The 18,269-nt window shown below is 46.0% G+C and overlaps 1 protein-coding gene across 1 annotated transcript in view; it reads right to left on the bottom strand.

Moving 5' to 3' along the window:
- SLC2A9 (solute carrier family 2 member 9) overlaps positions 1-18,269 on the bottom strand; it is a 262,289-nt gene that overhangs the window by 21,537 nt on the left and 222,483 nt on the right. The window contains 1 exon segment of the mRNA XM_064286323.1: positions 6,730-6,857. Within this exon segment, the coding sequence (XP_064142393.1) occupies positions 6,730-6,857 (128 nt within the window).

The raw sequence follows: 18,269 nt of genomic DNA, 5'->3' as shown, positions 1-18,269 counted from the left end.
TAGTATTAAGAGATGTCCTAAGGGATCTCACTATTCCAGACATACTCTTCTTAATCTCCACTATGTAATGTCAATCCGATTTCTTCTTGGTAATCAGGATCAATCGTACCAGCCAATACAGTAACTCCTTTCTTTGCCTGTTGATTCAGAGGCATAAAGAGCCCAAAGGGGCTAGGTGGCATTCTTAACTTATAGTTCAATGGAATCTCTGTTGTGTCTCCTGGTGGGAGCATTCCTTCCTTTGGAACTAAGACTTTTAGCCCTGCAGAGCATAGGATCGTGGGGACAGGAGGCAAAAATTTTGTGAGTGGGTTACTAGGGGTAACAGTGAGTGGTGCCACTTCCATTTCCACCCCTCAATTCCTAGAACCCACAAATCCTGGCTATGAGAGAAACAGCACCATATATTGGACACTGGTTTAGAGCATATACAGTTGGAGAATATTGCTCCAACCCTGCAAGCTATTACCAACTGCCTGGCACTGTAATTGTGTCTTTAGAAGGCCATTCCATTGTTCTATTAAGCCAGCTGCTTCAGGATGATGGGGAACATGGTACCCCGCACAGCATCACCTCACATCAAGGGACTCCCTTCACAGCAAATAAAGTGCAGAAATGGGCCCATGCTCATGGAATACACTTGTCTTACCATGTTCCCCATGTAAGTGTCTATTCCAGTAACAATCAAACATTGCCCTTTTCATGATGAAAATGGTCCAAAGTAATCAACCTGTCACCATGTTGCTGGCTGATCACCTAAAGGAATGGTGCCATACTGGGGACTCATTGCTGGCCTTTTCTGCTGGCAGATTGGGCACTTAGCAGCGGCTGTAGCCAAGTCAGCTTTGGTGAGCAGAAGCCCATGTTGCTAAGCCCATGTGTAACCTCCATCCCTGTCACCATGGCCACTTTGTTCATGAGCCCACTGGGCAATGATGGGAGTGGCTGGGGAAAGAGGATGAGTGGTTTCCACAGAATGCGTCATCCTATCCAGTTAATTGTTAAAATCCTCCTCTGTTGGGGTCACCCTTTGGTGAGCATTCACATGAAACACAAATATCTTCACTTCTTTGGCCTATTCAGAGAGGTCTATCCACACACTTCTTCCCCATGAATCGGTATACAATCTCACATCTGGCCATTTTACCTTCCAAGCAAAGTGAACAACCAGGCGCACTTCTCAAAGTTCTACCCATTGAGAGGATTTCCCTTCACCACTGTCCTTCAGGGAGGTCTCCGAAAGGGACTGCAGTGCTGTTGCTGTCCACTTTTGAGTGCTGCCTGCATATCACGCAGAACCATCTGTAAACCAGGCATGAGTTTTCTCTTCTTCAGTCGACTGGTCATTAAGGAACTCCCCATGAGCCCATAGCTGCAGACTGAGAGATGGAAGTTAATGTGACAGAAGTGGAGACCACAGGCATTTGGGCCACTTCTTTATGCAACTTACTACTGCCTTCAGGTCCTGCTCAGGCTCGATCTCATGTATACCACTTCCATTTAATGATGGAATGCTGCTGTGCATGTCAGACAACATCCAGGTCGTGAAGGCAGCTCAGGCCACATGGTGACTTGGTGGCCCACGGTTAAGCATTCACTCTCCACTAAGGCCCCATAACAGGCCAAAAGCTGTTTCTCAAAAGGAGAGTAGTTATCTGCAGAAGATGGCAGGGCTTTGCTCCAAAATCCTAAGGGTCTGCGCTGTGATTCACCAATAGGGGCCTGCCAACGACTCCAAACAGCATCTCTATCTGCCATTGACACTTCAAGCACCATTGGATCAGCTGTATCATATGGCCCAGGTGGCAGGGTGGCTTGCACAGCAGCCTGAACCTGTTGCAGATCTTTCTCTTGTTCTGGGCCCCACTGAAAACCAGCAACTTTTTGAGTCACTTGATAAATAGGCCTGAGTAGCACACCCAAATGAGGTGTACGTTACGTCCAAAATCCAACACCCACTAGGCATTATGCCTCCTTTTTAGTTAAAGGAGTGGCCAGATTCAATAACTTATCCTTTACTTTAGAAGGAATATTTCCACATGCCCACACCACTGGGCCCCTAGAAATTTCATTGAAGTGGGAGGCGCCTTAATTTTTGTTGGATTAATTTCCAACACTCTAATTCTAATCTTTTTTTTTAATTCAGATCCACCAGGTCCTTCTTGAAAACTGTACGGGGCAGTTCTACTCTGTCCTATAGGGTCACTATGACTCAGAATCCACTCAATGGCAACGGGGTTTTTAGCATACAAATGGATCCCAGGTTGCGAAGTGGTTAAGAGCTTGGCTGCTAACTGAAAGGTTGGCAGCTGCTCCTCGGAAACCCTCTGGGGCAGTTCTACTCTGTTTTCTAGGGGAAACTCAGAGAATCATGGCCCAGCCTAGTTGACACACAACCTTAACCATCACAGTCGTGTTTTGCCCAGATATTATACGCTAATTCCAAGGCCCTTGTAGGTTTCTATTTGATGGTTGGAATACCGTTGCCACTGATACTATCTGGAATAAGTAAAGGATCGCTATGCATGAACCATTGCACTTGGTGGCCTTTGGTTGTGGCCGAGAGGACTTTCAGAGGGTGTAAAATGGAGATGACTCATCTAAAGCCTGCAGCGAGTAGACATTGCTGTCCTGGGAACATTTGGGTGGGTGTCGTGTGGGGGATGTGAACTGGAACTTCTGAGGCCTGCGTTTTTTCTAGCGCATTCACCATTGCCACCAGCAGTCCCACGCGTCTGGCCCTTTGACTTGGCAATCTTCTTTCCAGAAAGGAAATTAACCATGGCTGTGTTCCCTGGCTTGGGTCAGGTGGTTGACATTTCACAAAATCCCAGGTGGGGCCACCTGTCCGGTGTCTCTGTACGTGTGTCCAGCAGGGTTACTCCTGCTCTGATGATGGTTTCTCAACAGTCACATTGTCAATGTTTCCTGCACAGTCCCTGAAAACCCAGGGACCCTGGCGGACGCCCCCACAGGCACGGACTCTGCTTTTACACGGGATTATTTTTAAAATGCTCTGGGGCATTTGCTTTCAATAGCACTTTAAGGAAATGGTCATAATATATCATACATCATAATATAGCCAGGTGAGAAAAGCAGAACACAGAGTGATTCTAATTTTTAGAAATATAAAAAAAATTGCATATGTTGAGAAGAAAGGATGGAAACATATCATCTCATGGTTGGCAGTTAAACTCTGAGTGATGGGACATGGGTAATTTCACTTTATGTTTTCACTGGGGAAATCTACTGTAGAAGACCTCTTCTAAAGTGTTAAAAGCAAAGATGTCACCTTGAGAATGTGCAAAGGGCTGGAGTCAGCGAACCAAAAGGGAAGAACACATTCTGTATTTCTCAAGTTGAAAGAACTGAAGAAAAAGCTCAAGCCTCGAGTTGCAATAGTGAAAGATTCTATGGGCAAAATATTGAATGACACAGGAGGTGTCAAAAGAAGATAGAAAGAATACATAGTCACTGTACCAAAAAGAATTGGCCAACGTTCAGCCATTTCAGAGGGTGGCATATGATCAAGAACCGACGGTACTGAAGGAAGACGTCCAAGCTGCACTGAGAGCATTGGTGAAAGAGAAGCCTCCAGGAATTGATGGAGTACCAGCCGAGATGTTTCAACAAGTGGATGCAGAACTGAAAGCACTCACTTGTCTACGCCAAGAAATTTGGAAGACAGCTACCTGGCCAGCCACCTGGAAGAGACCTATATTTGCGCCCATTACAAAGAAAGGTGATGCAACCGAATTCAAAAATTATCAAACAATATCATTAATATCACACGCAAATAAAATTTTGCTGAAGATCATTCAAAAAACAGTTGCAGCAGTACATTGACAGGGAACTGCCAGAAATTCAAGCCAAACTCAGAAGAGGATGTGGAACAAGGGTATTATTGTTGATGTCAGATAACCCTGGCTGAAAGCAGAGAATACCAGAAAGACGTTTACTTGTGTTTTACTGACTATGCAAAGGCATTCAACTGTGTGGATCACAACAAATTATGGATAACGTTGGGAAGAATGGGAATTCCAGAACACTTAATTGTGCTCATGAAGAACTTGCACACGGACTAAGAGGCAGTCATTTGAACAGAACAAGAGGATATTGTGTGGTTTAAAATCAGGAAAGGTGTCCGTCAGGGTTGTATCCTTTACCATGCTTATTCAACCTGTATGGTGAGCAAGTAATCCAAGAAACTGGACTATATGAAGAACAGGGCATCAAGATTGGAGAAAGGCTGTTTGACAACCTGTGATATGCAGATGACACAACCTTGCTTGCTGAAAGTGAAGAGGACTTGAAACACTTACTGATGAAGATCGAAGACCACAGCCTTCAGTATGGATTGCACCTCAACATAAAGAAAACAAAAATCCTCACAACTGAACCAATAAGCAACATCATGATCAACAATGAAAATATTGAAGCTGTCAAGGATTTCATTTTACTTGAATCCATGATTAGCTCTCCTGCAAGCAGCAGTCAAGAAATCAAATGGTGACATATTGCCTTGGATAAATCTGCTGCAAAAGACCCCTTTAAGGTGTTAAAAAGCAAAGATGTCACTTTGAGGACTAAGGTGTACCCGACCCAAGTCATGGTCTTTTTAATCCCCTCGTATGCATGCGAAAGCTGGATAATGAATAAGGAAGACTGAAGAAGAATTGTTGCCTTTGAATGATGGCGTTAGTGAAGAATATTGAATATACCATGGACTGCCAGAAGAATGATCAAATCTGTCTTGGAAGAAGTACAGACAGAATCCTACTTAGAAGCGAGGATGGGAGGACTTCATCTCACATGCTTTGGACATGTTATTAGTTGGGACCAGTCCCTGGAGAAGGACATCATGTTTGGTAAAGTAGAGGGTCAGTGAAAAAGAGGAAGACCCTCAATGAGATGGGTTGATACAGGGGCTGCAACAATGGGCTCAAACATAGCAACAACTGTGAGAATGGTGCAGGACTGGACAATGTTTTCGTTCTGTTGTACATAGGGTAGCTATCAGCCAGAATTGACTTGACAGCACGTAACAACAACAATAACAGTTTCTGTCTTAGATACAGATGATAGATTCTCACCTTCATCAGGTGTCGCACCTGGTGTCACAGGCAGCTGGGAGCTTGGTGGGCACTAGAGCATGGAGGCTTGACTTTTCTTCTGTGAATGCTGCTGGCCCCCTTATTCTTTGTAGAACAATGCAAAGTCCTCGTCTTTTGTGTTCTTGACCCCAGCCAACTCTCGGATCTCATTTCCTGCTTCTCCCATCCTCCTTTTCACTCTGACCAGCCACACCAGCCTCCTTGCTGTTCCTTACACAGGCCAAGCATGGAGCTGCCTCAGAGCCCTCGCACTTGCTGTTTCTCTGGACTTGACTAATCTGTGCCCGGGCTGCTCCCTTCCTTCCTTCAAGTCTCTGCTTAAGTACCACCTCTGTTGTGAAGCCTTCCCTGACCACCTGTCCAAAATAGTGTCTCTGCCTCCACTGCTTCCGTTTTTCAGCTCTGTGACCATGAGAACCTGGGGTTTTGTCCCCCACTCCATCCTCATTGTCTGAAACAGTACGTGGTGTACAGTTAAAAAAAGCCAAAGCCAACTAGTCGCTGTGCAGTCTATTCTGACTCATGGTGACCCAGGTGTGTCAGAGTAGAACTGTGCTCTATTGGGTTTTCAGTGGCTAATTTTTGGAAGTAAATTGCCAGGCTTTTCTGCTGAGGCACATCTGGGTGGACTCAAACCTCCAAATTTTTGGTTAGCAGCCAAGCGAGTTCGCTTTCTGCACCACCTGGGGACTTCCTGGCACACAGTAGAGGCTCAATAAATGAGTTGAAGGAATGAGTGAGTGAACAAACAGATTCTTTACCTACAGACACACACACACACACACACTTTTATCTGTTTCCTGAGTCTGTTGGCATCTTCCTGTCCATCACTGTAAGCCTGGGGACCATTCCCCCATCTGCTGTGGTCACGATGATGACAATGAGGATGCTGAATGCATGGCATGTTTGCAGTGTGGGTTAGGATTATTTCACGGGATTTGTCTAATGCAGTGTCCTGTTAGATGCCGTTGAGTCAGCCCCGACTCGGGGCAAGCCCATGCATGACAAAGTGAAACACTGCCCAGTCCTGCACCATCCCCAGGATCGGCTGTGGATTGGACCACTGTGCTCCATGGGGTTCTCACTGGCTGAGTTTCAGAAGTAGATCACCAGGCCTTTCTTCCTAGTCCATCTTAGTCTGGAAGCTCTACCAAAGCCTGTTCAGCATCATAGCAACATGCAAGCCTCCATGGAGAGACAGGTGACAAGTGTACAGGAGGTGAGTTGGCTGAGAACCCAACCCAGGTTTTCCACAGGGAAGGCAAGAATTCTACCACGGAACCACCACTGCTTGTCATAACAGAGTGACTGACACATTGCAGAAATGACAAGTAGGTTGCAGGCTTGAGGGTCTAACTTAGGTCTCCTTGCATACCCTCAGTGATGGGCAGCCCATTCCTCCAAGGCAGTCCATAGCATTTAGGGGCAGCTCTAGGATGGCACAGGAGGGAGAAAGAGGATAAAGGGTTTTGGGCAAAGGATAGTGTTTCCTCCGTTAGGAAAACAGCGTGTGTTCCCTGTTAGAGAACGTCAACCTCTGCTTTATGAATCACCCTGCAGAAGGCTGTAGGGTCAAAGGGGATCCCTTGGAAAGGAGGCCCCTGGTCAGTCCTACCTGAATGAATGGGAAGAGGAGCCCAACAGCAAAGTTGGAGAGCCAGTTGACCGTGCCCGCAATGACGAAGGCAGCCGGCCACTGCCACTGCTGGAATAACTCCCCAGTCAGGATGAATGGGATGCCGCCTGCAATGTCAGAGCCAAGACCCAGAATTAATCACCCCAGAGGGTCATCCCACCAGCATCCCTTCCCATATGCCAGGCTTTGAAGAACAGCCACTTGGCCGGGAGTTCTCTTGTGATGAGAGCCAGGTCTGCCTGTTTGAGTGATGGCACGGACAGGGGGCGCTGGAGTTAGACAGCCCTTAATGCCTCCATGTGTCAAAACCATTGCTCTGACCTGGCCCACCCCCATGAGAGGCTCATTATTCTCTCTGCTCCCCAAATGCCCTCCGAATCAAGCCCTGCTCCATCACAAATGGAACATCATATGGACACATTTGATTTGCAAGGCAACTGACATTTACTGACTATATTAAATGTCAGGTATGTTCACAATGTTGTTGTTAGCTGCTGTCACGTCAGCTCCCCACTCATAGCCACCCTGCGCACAACAGAAGGAAACATTGCCTTATCCTGTGCCATCCCCATGACGGGTTGAGGATCGGACCGTTGTGATCCATAGGGTTTTCATTGGCTGATTTTTGGAAGCAGATCACCATCTTAGCCTAGAAGCTTCACTGGAATCTGTCCAGTATCATAGCATCACACAAGTCTCCACTGACAGAAGATGGTGGCTGCGCATGAGGTGTTTGGCTGGGAACTGAACCTGGGTATCCCCGTATAAAAAGTATGGAAGGTGAGAATTCTATCACTGAGCCACCACTGCACCGTTCACGACTTAATCTTCAGAATAACAAATCAGGTAGGTGTTGGCTACCATATTCCCTTTGTGAGAAAACTGAGGCCCAGAGAGGTTGCACAACTTGCCCGAGGCTGCCCAGCTTGTGAGCAGCAGGGTCAGAACTCAGGCTCAGGGCTCGGGCCCCAAATCTTCTGCTAATGTTTGCTTGAGGGAGTCTGGAAGTCCTTGCCTAGCTTGATCTCCCTTTGTCCTCCATGACTCCCTTGATTGACGTGCCCTGGGCCCCACCCTGAGTCTTCCTTGGCAGCCGAGCACTCTTCAAATGGAGACATCGCTGGCATTTGAGTGGGACAATTATATATTTTCTGAGAATGTCCTATGCAAATGTTTCTCACTCCTGGCCTCCTGATGCTGGGAGTGCTCGCAGTCACCATGATAACCAAAACTGCATGCACACATTTCCAAATGGCCTCAGGAGTACCACATTTGGCTAAGAACCTCTGAAGTATGTGCCCTCCCCTTTCTGCGTGCCCTGTCAGTGAGATCTGGGATTAGGCCATGTGCCCAGACCTAGGATTGGGGCTCAGTATGACTGCTGGGGTCCTGTTTGCACCTCCACCCCCAAGCATCCCCAACCAGAGTCACCACTCTGCCAAGGACATCTACCGCTTAGTGTTCCAGAAAGACGACAATATGGTGGAAGCGCATTCCCTGTGGTACCTTTACCAAACTCTTGGGTGACACTGAACACAGTATGGACACCACTAGACTGAGTCATTCATTCCCTCAACGTTTGATGATTGTCTCCTGTGCTGGAGTCAGTCCTATAGTGATGGACGAGAGTGACAATGTCCCTACCCTTATGAGAGTTCTTTGCTTGGTGGAGGAGACACGGCCACTTGTTTATTTAATTGTGATTGTTGTTGTTGTTAGCTACTGTCAAGTTGGCCCCTGACTTACGGCAACTCCATGCACAAGCAGTCATGTGCCATCCCTGTGATTGGTTGCAGAGCAGGTTATTGTAATTTATGGTGTGTGATAAGCATTCTAAAAGAAATGCACAGGCCAATAGGGGTCTATTTTAGGAAGGGTTGATGGAGGGCTCTCCAGGGAGGTGATGGTAGAGCTGGGGATGAAGGAGGAGTTTCAACTTGTGAACATCCAGGGAAGATGCCACCTGGGGATGGGAGGACAGATACCATAAGGAGAGACAGGGATTGGGCCAAAGTTTAGAAAAGGGATCAATATGGCTGAAAACCCTATAGAGGGTAGAGAGGAATAAGAAAATGAGGAGGCAAAGGTGAGCAAGACTATGAAGCAGCCTCTTGTATATCAGGGGATGGGTTTTGCTAGTGAAGAAAGCAGACTTGAGATCCTAATGCAATCAATTTGTGTTTTATAGAGATCATGGATGTGTGGAAAAGGGAGTGTAGGGTGGTATGAGTGAATGCAGGTGGCTGTTGGGGAAATCCAGGAAGGGAATAATGGTTGTCTGGGCCAGGATGGGGGCAGTGGAGATAGAAGGAAGGGGCCGAATCGACTTGATGGCAACGGATTTTTTATTCCACCCCATGGAGGCATAGCTTTCAGTATGAGCATTGCACGTAGCCACAATCACTCACCATCAAGATGTTGGTCAAGATAACTCAACCAAGCAGTGCAAAGACTCAGAGCCATAGAACTAGAATGTTCATTCTTGTCAACACACTATGCTTCAAGCAAGCCTTGGATTCCATAAACTCAAAAATGACGCAGAATGGACGGTCTCCTAACCCCCTACTAGGCTGTGAGCACTTCCGGGCAGGGGCCACCTCCATTTGCCAGGGATATTTGACAGAGTTGTTGCTGTTGTTAACTGCTGTCAAGTTGGCCCCTGGCTCATGGCAACCCCATGCACAATGGAACAAAATGCTTTTTCTTCCTAGTCCAGTTTAGTCTGGAAGCACTGCTGAAACCTGGTCAGCATCATAGCAATACGCAAGCTTCCACTGACAGATGTCTGGTGGCTACACGTGAGGTACATTGACTGGGAATTGAACCCAGGTCTCTGGCATGGAAGGTGAGAATTCTACCACTGAACCAACAACGTCCCCTTGACAGAGAGTAGGTAATCGATACTTAATTGAACTAAAAGCACAAATTTTGATTTTGAGAAGATTCCATGTGCCATTTGCTACAAAGAAAGTGGACTCTGCATATCTCAAAGGCATCTATCAAAATGTGTGAGAACAATTTGAAATGGGGTAAAACCAGCCTCCAGGTCTATGGAGAGCAGATTATTTCATTGCCAGAAAGTGTATGTGTTATACACTTGTTGCTCCTGAAGGTGATACCACTGGGAACCTTGCTGCTATTCCAAGGGGTCAGTTCATACCTCTTCTGCAGCCTAAGTAGGGTTGAGAGCCAGTGCTTCACCTTCACTGAGCTCCTTAAGTGTGCTTCTGGATAGCTAAAGAATCCTGAATAGCTCAGTTAGCACTCTCGGTGCTGGTACAATGAGCTTATGTTGCAGTTGAACATTGGCAAATCTGCCTCCCTTGCTGAAAGAGCAAAGGCAGCTTCCTCCTTTTGTATCCAGCTGTTGTTGTTGTTGTGTGCCGTCTAGTCGATTCTAATTCATAGCAGTTCCACGTGACACGGTAGAATTGCCTCATAGGGTTTCCTATGCTGCAATCTTTAAGGGAGTGGTCAACCAGATCTCTTCTCCAGTGGAGTGGCTGGTGGTTTTGAACTGCTGACCTTTCTGTTAGCAGTCAAGGACTTAACCATTGTGCCACTAGGGCAAAAGTCACAGCTGAACAGTCCTTAGAGGCCACTTAGTTTAACCTATCCTCGTTTTCCTGTTGAGGAGACTGAGACCAGACAGCTGAAGTGAAACTCCTTAATGTTTCAGAAGAGTAGAAGCCAAGACTTCTAAATTTCTGAACTAGCCTGTCTGCTTTACTCAGTGTTCTCCTTGGGAATTCTTAGCTTCTGCCCATGCTCAGACTCTTCCCACTGCTGGAAATGTTTAGCAGGCTTTGGATGGACTTCAGGGCACACGAGGATATAGGAGATTTGCTCAGCACAGGACTTGGCTCACAGAATGTGATAAAAAATGATGACTTCAGTTATGGATTGAATAGTGTCTACCAAAAAGATATGTCCTAACCTACAGTGCCTGTGAACGTGACCTTGTTTGGAAATAGGGTCGTTGAAGATGTTATAAATTAGCATGAGGTCATACCAGAGTAAGGTGATTGTAATCCAATCATACTGGTGTCCTAAGAAAAGAGGAGAACAGACACAAAGAGATAGAGAGAAACCGACAATGGCCATGTGAAGATGCAGCTGCAAGCCAAGGAACACCTGGATTCACCAGAAGTTAGGAGAGAGGCATGGAGCAGATTCTCCCTCAGAGTCTCAGAAGGAATCAACACGGCTGACACCCTGATCTCAGATTCCTAGCCTCCAGAACTGTGGCACAATACATTTCTGTTCTTATAGCCACCGGATTTGTGCTACTTCATTGCAGCAGCCCTAAGAATACAATATAACCCCTTTCTCACTTTCTTCATGGTATAACCGCTGACCCGGTAGGTAGCCAAAGATCTCTCTGGAGCAGCCTGGGGTCTCTTCCCCTACAGCATGTTTCCCAATGAAACAGAAAGAAGGCTATGCAGAGGAAGGAAAGGAGGCTCCAGTAGAGCCTTGCTGTGGAGGGTTTATTTAATTAGGCAGAAGGAGGCAGTCCCTTTACCATCCCCTTTTTCTCTATCACAGCCTTCTGCTTATTTCCTTTCGTGGACTGCACCATCATCATTTTAGTTATTTATTCTCTTGCTTGTTTACTGTGCTTCAGGGCAGGCATCTTTTTCTCACTGTTTCTTTTTCCCATTCCAAATTGTCTCTCTGCTATAGTGGTGCTCAATCGCCATTTGTTGCATGGATGTATGATAGGAAATGATTACAGTTAACTAAGGTCTTCTGAGGATGAGCAGTAACATCATTAAAAAGACAAGACAAGAAAGAAAGAAAAGACCAAAATGTATGCCAGAAGAGACTCTGAAACCTGCTCCTAAACATGGAGTAGCTAAAGCGAATGGAAGAAATGATGAAGTAAAAGAGCTGAACAGAAGATTTCAAAGGGTGGCTCGAGAAGACAAAGTAAAGTATTTTATAATTAAATGTGGGAAGATGTGGAGATACAAAACCAAAAGGGAATTACATGCTTGGCATTTCTCAAGCTGAAAGGACTAAAGAAAAAATTCAAGCCTCGAGCTGCAATACTGAAAGGTTTTATGGGCAAAATGTTGTATGATGCAGGAAACATCAAAAGAAGTAAGGAATACAGAAAGTCACTGTACCAAAAAGAATTGGTTGACGTTCAACCATTTCAGGAGGTAGCATATGATCAAGAACCCATGCTACTGAAGATGTCCAACCTGTACTGAAAGCACTGGTGAAAGAGAGGGCTCCAGGAACTGACAGAATACCAACTGAAATGTTTGAACCAACAGATGCAATGCTGGAAGCACTCACCATCTCTGCCAAGCAATTTGGAAGACAGCTACCTGGCCATTTGACTGGAAGAGACCCATATTTATGCCCTTCCAAAGAAAGGTGATCAAACAGAATGCTGAAATTATCAAACAATATAATTAATATCACACACAAGTAAAATTTGGTGAAGATGATTAAAAAAAATGGTTGCAGCAGTACAGTGACAGGGAACTGCCAGAAATTCAAGCCTGATTCAGAAGTGGACATGGAAACAGTGATATCATTGTTGATGCCAGAAGGATCCTGGCTGAAAGCAGAGAATACCAGAAATATGTTTACTTGTGTTTTATTGACTATGCAAAGGCATTTGACTGTGTGGATCATAACAATGTGATGGATAACACTGCAAAGAATGGGAATTCCAGAACACTTCATTGTGCTCATGAGGAACCTGTACATAGACCAAGAGACAGTCGTTCCAACCGAACAAGGAGATACGTGTGGTTTAAAATCAGTAAAGGTGTGTGTCAGGGTTATCTCCTTTCATGATACTTTTTCAGTCTGTTTGCTGAGCAAATAATCCGAGAAGCTGGACTGTATGAAGAAGAATGCAGCATCAGGATTGGAGGAAGATTCATTAACAGCCTGTGTTATGCAGATGATATAATCCTGCTTGCTGAAAGTGAAGAGGACTTGAAGCACTTACTGATGAAGATCAAAGACAACAGTATGGATTACACTTCAACATAAAGAAAACAAAAATCCTTACAACTGGACCAATAAGCAACGTCATGATAAATGGAGAAAAGATTGAAGTTGTCAAGGATTTCATTTTACTTGGATCCACAATCAATACCCATGGAAGCAGCAGTCAAGAAATCAAATAACACATTGCATTGGGCAAAACTGCTGCAGAAGACCTCTTTAAAGTGTTAAAAAGCAAAGGTGTCACTTTGAGGTCTAAGGAGAGCCTGACCCAAGCTCTGATATTTTCAATCACCTCATATGCATGTGAAAGCTGGACAATGAATAAGGAAGACCAAAGAAGAATTGATACCTTTGAATTACTAAGTTGGCAAAGAATATTGAATACACCATGGACTGTCAGAAGAATGAACAAATCTGTCTTGGAAGAAGTACAACCAGAATGTTCCTTAGAAGCAAGGATGGTGAGATTTCATCTCACATACTTTGGACATGTTATCAGGAGGGATCAGTCCCTGGAGGAGGACATCATGCTTGGTAAAGTAGAGGGTCAGCCAAAAAGAGGAAGACTCTCAAGGAGAAGGACTGACATGGTGGTTGCAGCAATTAGCTCAAACATAGCAACTATTGTGAGAATGGCACCGGAACAAGCAGTGTTTTGTTCTGTTGTACATAAGGTCACTCACTATGAGTCGGAACTGACTCGATGACAGCTAACAACAACAACAGACATTCATTATGTGGTCAAGGGGATGGAGGGCTAACCATGTTGAGGGACCAGCATGGAGCAGGACGTGGGAGTGGGTTGGAAGAACACCTGTTTAGGAACCTAGGTTGAGGAACAAGAGTTAGGACAGCAGTGACATTGTCTGTAGACTCAACAGGGGTGGGTCACAGAGCATCTACACTGCCATGCCAGGGGGTTAGGTGTCTGCAGGTGGAAAAAGCAGTTATTTAGTTAGTTAGCTGCCATTGAGTCAACTCCCACTCACGGTGACCTCATGTATAACAAGAAAAAAACGTTGCCTAGTCCTGTGTCACCCCCACTATAGCCAGCATGTTTGAGTCCATCATTTTGGCTATTGTTCCAATCCATCTCAATGAAGGTCTCCCTCCCCCTTGCTGGCCCTCCGCTTCACCAAACATGATATCCCCCTCCAGCCATTGATCCCTCCTGATAATGTGCCCAAAGCAAGCTAGTTGGATAATGTTCTGTTGCAATCCATAAGGTTTTCATTGGCTAATTTTTGGCAGTAGATGGCCAGGCTTTTCTTCCTAGTCTTTCTTAGTCTGGAAGCTCTATTGAAACCTGTTCACCATGGGTGATCCTGCTGGTATTTGAAATACCTGTGGCATACCTTCCAGCATCATAAAAAAACAACATGCAAGTCACCACAGTACGACAAACTGACAGACGGGTGGTGGAGGAAAAGCAGCAGACCAGTGGAAGGGTTTTAGCAGGAGAGAGACATGATCAGATTTGTGGTTTGGTCCAGCTGTCCCCGATGCAGAGGGGAGCACAGGCCAGCAGAGGAAGAGTGTGGAGACAGGGAGGCTGGTTAACAGACAGTCAAGAACTTCAGAAAAATATTATAGAAATGTCGTGAACAAGTACTTCTTGCATCTCCACGTCATTAACACCCATACTCTGTGATTCTAACTTGAATTTACACAGCATTAATCATGCAACCTAGTTAAATTCTCTCTTGAAGTTTGCTCCACTGAAATATAAAGTAATTCTCCCTCTTGACTACCAATTAGTATGCTTTGACATAGACTGTATTTTAGCGGAATGTCTTTAATCTGTGCTTTTAAGTCGAATTCTTAGGCTTGAGTGTCTCCGCACTGGAGTGTGTGCAGAGAGGACGTTTTTGAAGAGTCTTGGGAGAAAATGGACCATGTAAGGCTAAAGGGGCTGTGCTAATTCTCATTAAAATATGGAACTGCCACATAATGACTATAGACAGCTAATTAGTAACTAAGCAAACACAGTTAAGATCTATCAGAACAAATCCACAGCGATGGATCCTGGTTGATGGGTTAACCCCACTTGGACATCCTGTGACAAAGCTTGGTTCAGAAAACTCTATCTCAATGAACACAGAGGTCAGAGGTCTTGGTAGTGAGCTCCCACTGACACTCTAATATTCTTGCTTTTTCAGATGAGCACTGTGGGGTGTGCTGACCATCAAGGACAATGATAAGGAAAGGTCATTTGCATGAGTACTGTAGTTATAAGGATAAGGTCAAAGATTTTGGGGACCTGGGTTTCCATTTGTATTAGCTTTCTAAAAAGCCTAAAAACCAAATTTGTTGCCACCCAGTCGATTCTGACTATATCTACCCTTGAGGACAGAGTAGAACTTACCCCACTGGGTTTCCAAGGAGCAGCTGGCGGATTCCAACTGTGGACCCTTGGTTAGCTGCCGTAGTTCTTAACCACTGTGCCATCAGGGCTCCATTCACTTTCCAGGGCTTCCATAACAAATACTACGAACTGGGTGGCTTAGAAGAACAAAAATTATTTATCTCACAGTTCTGGAGACTGGGAGCCCTGAGATCAGGGTGTCAGTTGTGCTGATTCCTTCTGAGGGCTCTAAGGGAGAATCTGTTCCCTGCCTTTCTCCTAGCTTCTGGTGCTGGCCCACGATCCTTGGCGTTCCTTGACTTATAGACACATATCTTCTCTCCTTTTCTAAGGACACCAGTTGGATTGGATTAGGGCTCACCCTACTCCAGCATGACCTTGTGTTACCTGAACTGATAGCACCCTCAAAGACTCTGTTTCCAAACAAGGCCACATTTACAGGTATAGCTGTTAGGACTTCAACATACCTTTTTGGGGACACAATTCAATTCATAACACCATTCAGCCCTGTAACCTGAGGCAATCACACCCTCTGCCAGGGCCTTGGTTTTCTTACCAGCAGACTGAACATGTTTGTTTATTCATTCAGTGAACAGAAATTACTGAGTCCTTGTTCAGATCAGGCACTGTGCTAGGCACAGGGGCTGTAGCTCTGAATGAGCCAGAGATCCTGGCTAGACAGTATCTAAACTCCTGTGAGCTCGTGTTGTTTTCTGGCTCAAGACCCTGGAATTCTGAGCAGATGTGGTTGGTACCCACCCTTATTCCATCTGCCCTCACCATTTCAATACAGCTGGCCCAGTATCTACTGCCAGCCAGCATCTCTGTCTGAGCGCTTTCTCTGGCTGCTGGCAAGCCAGGATGACTGGGGAGTTGCCTCCCCCTCCTCCCGGATTGACTGAAGAGAGTTGGTGTATAAATACTCCCTATGGGATGGCTCTGGAGCCCTTGTGGCACAGTGGTTAAGAGCTCAGCTGCTAATCAAAAGCCAGCAGTTCAAATCCATCAGCTGCTCCTTGGAAACCCCATGGGACAGTTCTGCTCTGTCCTTTAGGGTCGCTATGATTCGGAATCGATTCAATGGCATGGGTGTATGTTTTTTTCTTACAGGTTATGGGATGACTCTAAAGTGTGTGTTCCACACAGTCTCCCAGAGGGCCCCAGCAGGATTAAGCTCTGGTTGCCCACAGCAGTAACTTGCTCTGTAATGCACCTTTGGGGGCATTGGTGGTTCAGTGGTAAAATTCTTGCCTTCCATGTGGGAGTCCTGGGTTCAATTCCTGGCCAATGCTTCACATGCGCAGCCACCACCCATCTGTCAGTGGAGCTTACGCTGAACAGGTTTCCATGGAACTTCCAGACTAGGGGGGACTAGGAAGAAAGGCCTGGCAATCTTCTTCCAAAAATTAGCCACTGAAAACCCTGTGGATCACTATTGTCCGATCTGCAACTGACCATGGAGGTGGTCCAGGACTGGGTAGCATTTTGTTCCATTGTGCACGGGGTTACCATGAGTCAAGGGCTAACAACAACAACAGCTATGCACTTTCAGTTGGCTTCCTTCTCTTTCCTGCCTGGTGTTTCCTGGAATCATCTCCCAAATAAACAGCTTTCACTTGAATCATTGTCTTAGGATCTCCTTCTAGGGGATCCAAACCAGGATGATCAGCAAACCTAATCATGGTTTTAAAAATCCTGCTCTGCCCTGCAGTGAAGCCCACATCAGCTTGCCCTTGTCTGGGCTCCTGTTGCTTTACGACCTATACAGCTAAAGTATCGAGGATGACCAGATCATCCTGGCTTTAAAACAGAACCTTCCATGGCCCTGAGACCCCCTCAGACCCAGCAAACCAAGACAACAGAGGTGGGATTCAACACACGGTCTTTCCCCCATGCTAGCTAATGAGGCTGTGAGGGAGAACAGAAGATGAAATCCACGTCTGTTGTCGTGAGCTGCCGCGGAGTTGGCTCCAGCTCACGGAGACCTTACGTACAACAGAATGAGATGTTGCCCAGTCCTGCGCCATCTTCATGATTTTGGTATGTTTGGGTCCATTGTTTTGACTATTGTGTCGACCTATCTGAGCATTTCCCTCATTTTCACTGACCCTCTACTTTATCAAACATGATGTCCTTTTCTAGAGATTGGTCTTTCCTCATGATGTGTCCAAAGGAGAGAGCTGAAGTCTTGCCATACTCACTTCTAAGGAACATTTTGGTTGTGCTTCTTCCAAGACTGACTTGTTTGTTCTTCTGGCAGTCCAATGCATATTCAATACTTTTCCCATCACTGTAATTCACATGTGTCAATTCTTTGGTCTTCCTTTCTCATTGTCCAGTTTTTGCATGCATATGAGGCTTGGGTCAGGGATACCTTAGTCATCCAAGTGACATCTTGGCTTTTGAGAGCCTTAAAGGGTCTTTTACAGCAGATTTACCCAAGGCACTATGTCATTATGGGGACCTAGAGAATGTCAGAATAGTTGATGAGTGGCCAAGTTCAAGTACTTGGTGCAGGTGCAACTTCATCAGGCTTGGTGACTTTATTTTTTGACTTCTCTCAGCAGAAAAGTGAGACTGTTTTTCCTTTTTTTCCAGGTGTCTTCCTCATGCTTGCACTGCCCCTACCTCAGTCACCGCTGCAAACGTGACTGCTGAGATAAAAGCTCCCCGGAAGTCCGTTGGGCTCCCCACAGACCCAGCTGTGCTCCTTCCAGTCATGGATGGAACAAACTGACCTTTTCACAGCTGAACGTTTCCAGATCAAAAGCCTGAAGTCCCTCCAGGCTCGCTCAGCCCTGGGCTTCTGAGGGCGGGAAGAGCAGAAAGCTTCTTACTGAGTGCTGACTGACAGACAGCTGCTTAACAGGCCCATTTCCACTGCCCGGGGTTCTTCCACCTTCCGAATTGTAGTCTTTTCAGGCAAGGGCAAAGATGCTGGCCAGGCCACAGAGGAGAGACTGAAGGCTGTCTGCAGTGCCCGAGGGCACGTGCTCTCTCTCCAGCCTTCTGGAGGTCTCTTCCACCAGCCTTCCCTTCCTCTTACTTCTCCTCCCACCCTGTCTGCCTGAAAAACTCCTGTAGTTAGCTGCCATTGAGTTTGCTCGGACTCATGGCGACCTTATATATAGCAGAAAGAAACGCTGCCGGGTGCTGTGCTATCATCACGATCGTTGGT

Source organism: Loxodonta africana, chromosome 5 (assembly GCF_030014295.1).
Source record: "Loxodonta africana isolate mLoxAfr1 chromosome 5, mLoxAfr1.hap2, whole genome shotgun sequence".
Taxonomy (NCBI): domain Eukaryota; kingdom Metazoa; phylum Chordata; class Mammalia; order Proboscidea; family Elephantidae; genus Loxodonta; species Loxodonta africana.
The sequence above is the reverse complement of the archived record's forward strand: the minus strand, read 5'-3'. Positions and strand labels throughout refer to the sequence as shown.